This window comes from Nymphaea colorata, chromosome 1 (genome assembly GCF_008831285.2).
Source record: "Nymphaea colorata isolate Beijing-Zhang1983 chromosome 1, ASM883128v2, whole genome shotgun sequence".
Lineage (NCBI taxonomy): Eukaryota > Viridiplantae > Streptophyta > Magnoliopsida > Nymphaeales > Nymphaeaceae > Nymphaea > Nymphaea colorata.
Window position 1 is genome coordinate 13,381,671 of NC_045138.2, and position 10,815 is coordinate 13,392,485.

Consider the following 10,815-nt stretch of genomic DNA (forward strand, 5'->3'; position numbering starts at 1 on the left):
TTAACAATATGAAAAGCTACATGTGTACATTGTTGTTGTTGTTGTTAGTTCTTCAAGTGTGTTTTGAAAATTTTCTTTGCAATTTTAGAAAGAGTCGGTAGGTAGAAATTTTTGATTCTTGTATGTGTAACAAGAGTGAGTGTGTAACATGCATAATTGGGATTCGTATGTGTTCGTTGCATAACTAACTAAATAGATGCTATGGAGTTAGAAAGACTCTACAAGTTGAAGGTCTTCAAACAATGCATTTTAAAATATTTCCGCAAAGCGAAGGGAGGTCCCGACAGTGGGCATCATGTTTAACGGGAGACAGGCAATTAATTTATGCTTCTAAGAGTTGCCAACTCTTTTTTGTACAACCTAAAGTCACTGACTGGTAAAGTTAAGAAAGTATGGTGAAGTGAAACCCTGCTCACCCCAACCAAAGTATGGCCAAAATTTGATACAGAAGAAATGAAAATGCACACTGCTCTCTATCATTGGATCCCGTTGCTTGCAACTGGATGCTGCGTGCATTGCAACTTCTCTTCTTCTTCTGAGTTGTTCAGTTTTGGCGTTTTATATATTATATTGTGCAACAACAATTATTTGAACGCATACTTATCCAATGGAGTTTTTCGGGTCCCTACCTTATAGCCCCTGTGACAAAACAGTCTTTTCTGCTTGCTTACCTTTTCTCGCGATTTTTTACAAACATGGTGGTGGTGGAGGTTAGAAGCCATCTTCGAAAATTGTCGCGAATAAATAAAAGTTCTATAAACTTAAAACAATCTATGGATACCATTCTTTTTTCTTTAGGAGCTAAACCTTCATAGTTTGACATTGCGTTTATACGTTTGTTATGCCAGATGCAACATAAACTTTCTACAAGAATAGAATAGGCAGATGTTTTCTTGTAGAAATAAGGCGCACTTCTTACAATGGAGCAATTTTGGTAATTGTTAATCATAATAACAATCTTCTTCAAGTGAAAGAGAAAGATCGATGAGATCAGAAGTAAGAATTTTGCAATAAAATCCGCGGCAATTTGGAAAACGGACCAATAAAACCCACTGCAACGGGAGGGATGCGGGACCCCTCTCTCTCTCTCTCTCCCTCTCTCTGTCACCATCGTCATCGCCAGCATTAAGCATAGTCTAGTCATTGCTGCTCCTTCTCTCTCTCTCTCCAACCAAATCTCACTCTCTCGTTAAATCAAGTACTCAGATCCACCAGCCATGCCTCTCTGAAACCTTGCCGCAGTTGTTCCCTGTCCCCGATACAGGCAGAGAGAGATGGCATCGTCGTTTCCTCCCAAGCGTGCCCGGCCCGGTCCCTGGCCTCCGACCAGCCACAACGATGCCAGTGCCACCACCACCACCAAAGGCGCAATGGCCCCCTCCTGGGCCAAGCAGTCCGGCTTCAAGGTCCGCTTCTCCGGAGAGCCCGCGGCTGGCACCCGCGATTCCGGTCAAGCTGTTGTTCTCCCATCCCAGGAGCACGTGGTGCAGACTGATTTGGAGTCCGGCCGTCCTCGCTCAACCCCTTCCTCTGCCACCGCCGTCGCCAATGGCGTCCCTGAACTGGAGAAAATGCAGCCCGCCAGCGCCCGGTCAGCGGGTACCAAAAGGCGGGATTCCGACGTCACCGCTCCCAGGAGCGCCCGCGTGGACCCCTTGCCCCGTCCACCTGGCCGCCAGGACGAGCACGAGCCCTCCCCGCGCATGCGGGGCGATGATCGATCCTCTCCCCGCAGCTCGTACGTGAAGTACGAGCTCAGGGACTCTCCAGGACTCGGTAAGATCGCTGCGGCCGCTTCCCATTCTCCCCAACTCGCCAGTTCGCATTGAGAAACCTACAGCTTTTACTTCGATTTTCTGATTCTATCCTATCCCCAGTACCCGTTGTGCTCTATGGAATACAGCATTACGTTTCCATGGTGGGTTCATTGATTCTGACACCTCTCATCATCGTACCGGCAATGGGAGGCAACAATGTGAGTTCCTTTTTGTGAATTATTGGATCATCTAATATAACTTCTGCTCTTGACGCGTCAAAGGATCCGATTGATGTTGCACTTCATTGTTGACAGGATGATACTGCAACCGTGGTTTCAACCGTGCTGTTGTTGTCCGGAATAACGACGCTCCTGCACACTCATTTCGGATCGAGGTTGCCGTTGATACAGGGCCCATCATTTGTGTACCTTGCTCCCGCGCTCACGATAATCAACTCAGATGATTTTCACGGGCAAAACGGAGCTGTAGGTTCTACAGTTCCCTTGTACATATCGTATCCGCTTCTCTAAACTTTTCTTTGTTCGCCATTCCATTTCTCTTATGAGGTGCAATAACTGGAGACGCCTCTTGCAATTAATTTATTTTTTCTTGTTTCAAACTTTCTATCTTAATGAAGGAACAGGATCTTCTCTATGTGCAAGAATACTGGAACTTCATATTACTTTGCCATTTGAGAATCTTGAATCGTTGTCTTCTTCTTTCTTCTTGTTCTTATTTACCAAGTGGGTACAATACCGAATAACCAAATATTTAGGCATAATTTCGTTGCTAGAAATAAACCTAGCATGTAAACTCATTTTTTCTGGCTTTAAGGAGGAGTTACTTACAAAAGAATTTGAAATTACTGTTGCCCGTTCGTAACCGTACGGTGCCTGCTTTATCTTTGAAATGTCTCCAAGGTGCTGAAGACTCGTATATTGTGTGTTGATTTTCTAGATAAAAGGAATCTATATTGGATATGATTTCTTTTTTTCTTTCTCCACCAAATTAATCACTCGCCTTTGTGTCAAATGATTGTGTAATCCGAGACAGCTTTAGAAACTGGGATAAAGGCTGGTCGTGGAAGCTCCCGCATAGAGTTGTTGCTTGTTGGTCGCCTCATTCTGGATACTCTTGGACCAGCTACTGATAATCACCTTCGTAATCTATTACCTCACCAATTAGCCCGAGCCCTTCGTCGGTCAGATTCCTCCTTTTCCTCCTCAGCTCCATGGTTTAACAGCATTTGGTTCTAGCTTTTGTCGACAAACCTCTCTAAGAAACTTGGCAAAATAGCCCCATAACTTTGGAAGAAGAGGTGCCTCCTCATAAAAGGGGCAGCAGCAGCGACCAGGTCTGGGCTCTATGGCAGATGGAATATGTCTCCTTATGTTTATCAGCTTGTTGACGAATTGGTCCCTAAAAGGCGAATGTTAGCTTGGAAAAATATGAGGAGAAACAATGACTTTGCATTCTCCAAAATTATGAAGAATTTGATCGGTGATTTTCCAATATCGTAAACCTACATTTGCAATGGGATAATTCAAGAGTCAGTTCCTGTAGAATCATATATATGGATCATATCCTTACGGTTAATTTTGCAGAACAAGCGAAAATTGGCTAAAAACTTCATTGTGCACACACACACACCCCAAATGACCTCTCTCTTGCTATACACACACACACACACACACAGAGTTGAAGGTTCTTCTTGTTTTTGTTGCTTCATGATTCTTACCGGATCTCTAATGCTGTATTCTACATTCTGCATTGTCTGCCTAGTGGTTGTATAAAATGAATCTTTAGCTGTATACTTTGTGCAGAGCTTCAAGCATATCATGAAGGCACTGCAGGGAGCTATATTAATCTCTTCTGCATTTCAAATGGTACTTGGATATAGTGGCTTAATGGCAATTCTTTTGAGGTGAGCTTCTCTACATGCTGGAAATTCAGTAAAAATACATGTTCTTTGTTACAATTAATGTAAGCATGCAATTGACACTCTTATTGGTTATACATGGTGTTCTTGGTTTGCTGTAAATATGTGAACATTAACCCTATATTAAAAGGATGATGTTCTTGCTTTTGTGAATAAATATGCAACTAATGAATTTGTCTTTCATTAAAGATATTATATGCTTTTCTTGTGCAAGTCCCTTGTCTGTTTATATGAAATAATTGCGTCGGCTATGCCCTTGCATCTCCAAAATAAAAATTCTGTAAATATATCTATGTATATATAATTCATGATTGCACGGACCGCAATTTTATGCTTGTGTCTGTTTAATTGCATCACTTCCTGTAGGCAACTCTCTCCTGTTTTGGACATTTTATGCCCTTGCTATCATGCCTTGTTAAGTTGAAACCTACTTACTTCTTCATAACCAATTGTGGAGACATAATATATCCAAGTATCAAGAGATTGCTTTTTATCTTGTGTCTGCTGTATCACAAGTTGATAAGGATTACTCTTAAATGTGGTTCAGGGTTTGGCTTACCAAATTCTATAATTTTGAGTGCACAAAATTTATCGGAGAAGCTTCTCACAACAGCTGCATTTGAACTGTTAACGTCCATGAGCCAGATCAGTTTACAACAAATAAAAACTAGGTTTTAGCTGATAAAAAGGACAAAAGGTGGAACATGAAGTACCTCGTGCATTGTCAAATTTTGAGAACTTTCTAAGAAATTACACTAACTTGAGAAAGGGGATGATTTGATTTGGCTGCATTTGTCAGTTGTGTCTTCATGCCAAATGGTCTTAGCGATTTGACTCTCTTTCAATTCTGCTGTATGTAGGTTGATCAGTCCGGTTGTTGTAACAGCAACTGTGACTGCTGTTGGCCTCTCCTTTTATAGTTATGGCTTCACTGAAGTTGGTAGCTGTGTGGAGATTGGTTTGCCTCAGATATTATTAGTGATCATATTCGCTCTTGTAAGTTGCAGCCTTTTACTTCCAATTTTTTTTCTCGTTGATGATGCTTTTACATAATGGCTATTTACTTTTATCTTTTTGATACTGGTAGGCATCTATAGTCATCTCAACATAGGCTGCAGTTCTATGCAGTGATATGTGCTATTTTCCCTTTTTCTTTTGCAGTATCTCCGCAAGGTGTCCGTTTTTGGCCATCGGATATTTACAATATATGCAGTAAGTAAATACTCTTCATTGAGATCATCACCTCTTACCCTATCTGTGCTTTAAGAATATTGTATGGTTCAGATACATGGCAATTTGTCAAGCAATAATTAGTGGATGTTAACCATTTTTTTGTTTGGCTATTTTGCAGGTTCCCTTGGGCCTAGTAATCACATGGGCATATGCTTTCCTCCTTACAGAAGCTGGAATTTACAGCTACAAGGGTTGCAACTTAAACATTCCTGAATCAAATATAGTATCAGAGGCTTGCAGAAAGCATGTACCAAAGATGAAGAGCTGTCGTGTTGACACTTCACATGCACTAAAAGCTTCCCCATGGTTTCGATTTCCATATCCATTTCAATGGGGTACTCCTGTCTTTCATTGGAAGATGGCTCTTGTGATGTGTGCGGTATCAATAATTGCATCAGTTGATTCAGTAGGTTTCCTATTTTTGGATCAGGGGATAAAACTCCACTTTTTCCTCTTATTTTTCTTGCATGAACTTGTCTCTGTGTACTGCTTTCAGCTTCCGTGCTTAGTGACAGGCTGACAGCTTCATTTTTTCCTCTCATATATGCTGAATGAGTTTGGGTTTCCCACAGGTTGGATCATATCATGCATCATCGTTGCTTGTGGCGTCAAAACCTCCAAGTCCAGGTATTCTAAGTCGCGGTATTGGTCTAGAAGGGTTGTCAAGTGTCTTGGCTAGCCTGTGGGGCACTGGAACTGGGTCAAGTACACTAACTGAAAATATACACACTATAGCTGTCACTAGAATGGGCAGTCGCAGATCAGTGGAACTGGGAGCATGCATTTTGATTATACTGTCTATGATTGGTAACTACTCACTTGTCTCCTAGATGTTTTCTCTAACTCGTAAAGTGGCTGAGAAATGGCCCATATTATTGCTTTTCTGACAGACAGATTTACCTGTTGCCTGGCAGGTAAAATTGGAGGATTCATCGCTTCAATTCCTCTAGTCATTGTTGCTGCCCTCACTTGCTTTATGTGGGCCATGCTTGCAGCCTTAGGGCTTTCAAGTTTACGATATAGTGATGCCAGAAGCTCTAGAAATATTGTCATTGTTGGGCTCTCACTGGTCTTATCTTTATCAATACCAGCTTATTTTCAGCAGTATGGGAGGCTGCCAAGTGCTAATCATTCTGTACCCGGCTATTTTCTTCCATATACGGTGGCGTCTCATGGACCATTTCGCACCAAACATGATGGAGTATATTTTCTTACCTTTTGCCTATTTATGTGTTGATTGCTTTATCGAGATCCAATGCCCAGTGGTCACAAGTCATTAGATGTTCAAGTCGCATTCTTGAGCACTGTTTGGTGTCTTATGCAGGTGAACTATGTGCTGAACACACTGCTCTCATTCCACATGGTGATTGCATTTTTAATAAGTGTCGTTCTAGACAATACTGTCCCTGGCAGCTCCCATGAACGTGGTGTGTATGTGTGGACTCGAGCAACAGCTGCAAGGCAGGAAAGAGATGTTGCCAAAGATTATGAGTTGCCTTACAGATGTGGTGGGGTTTTCGGATGGGTAAAATGGGTCGGCTTATGAGGTGAGTTGAGTAAATTTTTTATACCGCACCCAAAACCTCATACATTTGGAACTTTATGGTGGTTCAAGTTGGTTGCGGCAGGGGTCGTTTGATTTGAGATTCCAGACCGTGTACCGCTGGGGTTGGAAGTCTTGCACACTTTTATGTTATTTTGGATGGTCCTCTCTGAAAGAAGATCACCGTATATGTCCTGTAGCATTGTGCTTGGGTAACTATGGATGAGCGGTTGAAATGAGGTTTCTGATCATTATTTATGGGAGCCCAAATGAGCTGAAGTTATGGTGGAAGGGGTTCATAGAAAATAAAAGGAAAGGAATTGGTGGGTGTAACATATTTGTATGAATACGAGGAAAAGAAGAGCAAGCAACGTAATTAATGTAGTTTTAGGGGATTTTGGGCTACATTCTTGGAATTAATTGGTTTTATGTAAAGGATAAAAGTTCGTGGGCAGAGTGAGTGTCTTTTAAACTGGAAGGAACTGGTTTAGCATCAAATAAAAAAGTGGCATTCTTCCTGCAGCATTTTCTTGATCTTGTAAATGCCTATGTTGTTTTGCATAGATCAAGTACCTTCTCCAGCTCCCCATGGCGCCATGCCATCTGGGAGGCTTCTCGGATGGGAGGTCTTGAAATTTCAGTGCGTTTTATTGTTGGTTTCCGAACTGGATTGCGACTGTTTGGAAGCCTTCTGTCTACATGGTTTTTGATATTTACTTTTTTGGCAAAGACGTAGCCAAATGTTGACTGGTTTAAGGGTGGGGCTCATCTCCCTGCGAAGCGAGTCGCAGTCGCCCCGCGTCTCCCTAGTCAAAAACTAAAAAACACGGCGAGTTTCTGGCCGGGCAAGACAGCAGACCCCGTTGATCATGGTTTTCATGTAACAATAAAGTTGAGAGTGGCGTTCCAATTCCATTGAAATGTACCTCACCGCCTCGAATCCGACGAAGTAACGATGGGTCGAAGATGTAAAAGAAATCTTGAGCTCTCGTACCCGACTATTCTATTTGTCAAACCTAGATGTGGATTCGCGGGGCTCATAGATGAGCATCGGCATGATTAATCTAATGGACCGGCTTACAACCTGCCGCATTAAAAATAATTTCGTTTCTATATGGTACCGACCCCGGTATCAATCTATTTCCTTCAAATTAAAGGTGCTGGAGCTGGGTCTATGTGCTCTCTTTATCTTTGACTAGAAACCCCTAAGAACTTGCTAACTCATATTTCCGAGTCACCCTGTGCTTTTCGTTCCCAGCTGCCTGGAATCAACCCAAAAATCATGTCTCTAAGTAGAACCTGATTTCATCGATCCCAAGAAGGTTCATTTTTTAACGAACTCGATGTATAAATCGAAAAAGGACTTATTCTGCATAGCGGATATTATGTTTTGGGGCATGGAGAGAGGAATTTACAAGGAGGAGGAAAGGGCATGAGGGTATAGATAATTCCAACTCCCCGAGCAGAGGAAACCTAGTTTTGGGGAGACAGAAGCCGTTTCTGGCAATCTGGGATGAGTTTCTTGAAGTGGATTTGAGTTTTTGATGGCGATCAGCAGCAACCACTATGAGCTCAGGAAGAGATGAGTTTGTTGCCAATCCGAAGCGCAGCGGTCTATGTTGACTTGGGGGGGGGGAGGGGAAGAAGAGAGAGGAAGTGGGTTGGTTGTTGTAGGTGGTGATCGCCCGCACACGCACACAAACGTTTTCAGGTTTTCTTTCTTCCTTCCTTCCTTCCTTCTAAGTCAATTTGTACAGACATGGGATGGGTAGGTGCACAACTTTGACACTGTCCTCCCCCTCCTACCTCTCTCTCTCTCCTCCTTGCTAGTCTGTTACCGAATTGCCCTCGAGGACATTAACCATAAGCAAATTTTGTTTTAAATTTTTTGCTGGGAGAGCCTTGTTAATATATCTCTATCTATCTATCTATCAAGGAAGCATCTGTAAGTGATTGCTTCAACGATCGGTCAGGTGAATGGAAAGCATTGACAGAGGGTTGATTTATGTGATGGAGAAGAGGATTAGCCGTTTATTATCATTGACAGACAGACAGGTGGGGAAAATGATTTCTTTCTGCTGCAATAACAACTATTGGTTAAGAGAATGGAAAGCATTCCAAAACGTTGTCTTTTGGTTGTTCCAGAGAATGGCACATCGATGAGGATCTTATTAGCAAGCGTTTGTGTTGCTAAAACAAACAGAGAGTCGATTAAGTTTTCTGGAGAAAATCTCGTCTCGTCGGTCAGAAAAGTGCCAAAGAGCCTGACGTGACGTGGGAGGGGAGGGGAGGGGAGGGGAGGGGAGGGGAAGGGAGGTGGAAGAAGAAATGCTCTGCCACAACTACCGGAGACGCCAACATCTTTGACCTCAGCAAAAAATCAATCGTCCTTGTACAGAAACGTAATTCCGCGTGGGAGTTGGCAGCTATAACATCTCCTACCAAACCCCACCCTCTCCCCTCAGCTTGGCACCACCATTGCCATCCCAGCTTCCCTTCTCCCCCTCCTCCTCTCTGTCTCCAGGGGAAGCGCCACACAAAACAAAACACAAGGAGAAAGGTCGCGCTAACGCAATGCAGTCGCTCTCCTTCACCAATTCCATATCGCTGGTCGAGCATCACCTCATCTTCTCCAGCGGCCACCACCCGAAGAAGCAGCCCTACCTCTCCATGCCTGGCCACAGGTGTAAGATCCACTGCGTATACCGGCCGCCGGATCCGACCAGCTTCTCCGGCGGGGCGGGTGGCCCCAGCCGAGCTGATTGGCAGAGCTCCTGCGCCATCCTCTCCAGCCAGGTGGCCGTATCCCAGCAGCAGGAGACCGAGAAGCCGGAACCGCCGCCGCCCGCACCCCCTTCGCCGTCCCTCGATCTCACCAAGGTTAACGGCCACGGATCCCTCGACCTCGTCCCCCTCTCCTCCAAGCTTCCCAAGCCGCTCACCATAGCCGATCTGTCGCCGGCCCCGATGCACGGGTCGGAGCTCCGCGTCGCCTACCAGGGCGTGCCCGGCGCGTACAGCGAGGCGGCCGCTCAGAAAGCATACCCGAACTGCGAGGCCATCCCCTGCGACCAGTTCGAGGTGGCTTTCCAGGCGGTGGAGCTCTGGCTTGCGGATCGCGCGGTGCTCCCCGTCGAGAATTCCCTAGGGGGCAGCATCCACCGGAACTACGACCTGCTCCTGCGGCACCGCCTCCACATCGTGGGCGAGGTGCAGCTTCCCGTCCACCACTGCTTGCTCGCCCTCCCTGGCGTCCGCAAGGAGTACCTCACCCGCGTCATCAGCCATCCGCAGGCCCTCGCGCAGTGCGAGCTTACCCTCACGAAGCTCGGCCTCAACGTGGCCCGCGAGGCCGTCGACGACACGGCCGGGGCGGCCGAGTTCGTCTCCGCCAACGGCCTGAGGGACACGGCGGCCATCGCCAGCTCGCGCGCCGCGGAGCTGTACGGTCTGAACGTTCTGGCGGACGGCATCCAGGACGACTCGAGTAACGTGACGCGGTTCGTGATGCTGGCGCGTGAGCCCATCGTCCCCCGGACCGACCGCCCCTTCAAGACCAGCATCGTCTTCGCCGAGGACAAGGGCACGTCCGTGCTCTTCAAGGTGCTCTCCGCCTTCGCCTTCCGCAACATCAGCCTCACCAAGATCGAATCCCGCCCACACCGCAACCGACCCATCCGCCTCGTGGACGACGCCAACGTCGGCACCGCCAAGCACTTCGAGTACATGTTCTACGTCGACTTCGAGGCGTCCATGGCGGACGTCCGGGCACAGAACGCTCTCGCCGAGGTCCAGGAGTTCACGTCCTTCCTCAGAGTCCTGGGCAGCTACCCCATGGACATGACCCCTTGGTGCCCCTCCCGCGACGATCCTCCCAACTCCCGTCACCCCCAATAGAGCCCCAGTTACTCGATTCCCTATATATCTGGACGTCCTTCCACCCATCATCAGGTCTTTCGATCGGCTAATTCATCAGCCCACCGAAGACAATAAACAACACAAAACCAGAGCAATCCGATGATCATGCGGCTGCGTCGATTCTTTAATTGTCCATGTCTTGCATCAAAATTTGATAATGAACACTATTTATTTGTCACCACTATGTTGTTAAATTACCGCCGTTTCTTTTGTTGGTAGTTTTTCGTTAAAAATGTCACTGCAACTGTACAACAAATGATCATTGAGGGAATGAAGCTCAAGAAGACGAGGGAGATGGTGGAACTGCGAGGGCCGGACGGGCAATGGTTTAAATCTCTGTACTTCTTTTGGGGAAAAGTTTGTTCCTTCTCTGATCTCTCTCTGTTCTTTGTTTTCCTTTGTTTGGGTGAATTTGGGGGAGAGTT

At 45.6% G+C, this 10,815-nt stretch overlaps 1 protein-coding gene across 1 annotated transcript; it reads left to right on the forward strand.

The window, feature by feature from the left end:
* Positions 1-1,156: 1,156 nt before the first annotated feature.
* LOC116257049 (nucleobase-ascorbate transporter 12-like) lies at positions 1,157-10,571 on the forward strand. The gene is made up of 12 exons (XM_031633663.2): positions 1,157-1,776; positions 1,878-1,975; positions 2,072-2,242; positions 3,581-3,681; positions 4,557-4,692; positions 4,858-4,908; positions 5,048-5,335; positions 5,502-5,736; positions 5,844-6,130; positions 6,254-6,472; positions 7,037-7,098; positions 8,878-10,571. The coding sequence occupies exons 1-12, from the start codon at positions 1,275-1,277 to the stop codon at positions 10,367-10,369; spliced, it is 3,642 nt and encodes a 1,213-aa protein (XP_031489523.2). The 5' UTR covers positions 1,157-1,274; the 3' UTR covers positions 10,370-10,571.
* Positions 10,572-10,815: the final 244 nt, after the last annotated feature.

Excerpts from the sequence above, each read along its gene's own strand:
- LOC116257049 (XM_031633663.2), top strand. The coding sequence starts at position 1,275 with ATGGCATCGTCGTTTCCTCCCAAGCGTGCCCGGCCCGGTCCCTGGCCT. Across the intron at positions 3,682-4,556 it reads TTAATGGCAATTCTTTTGAG|GTTGATCAGTCCGGTTGTTG; the intron begins GTGAGCTTCTCT and ends TGCTGTATGTAG. Across the intron at positions 7,099-8,877 it reads GGAGGCTTCTCGGATGGGAG|ATTCCGCGTGGGAGTTGGCA; the intron begins GTCTTGAAATTT and ends TACAGAAACGTA.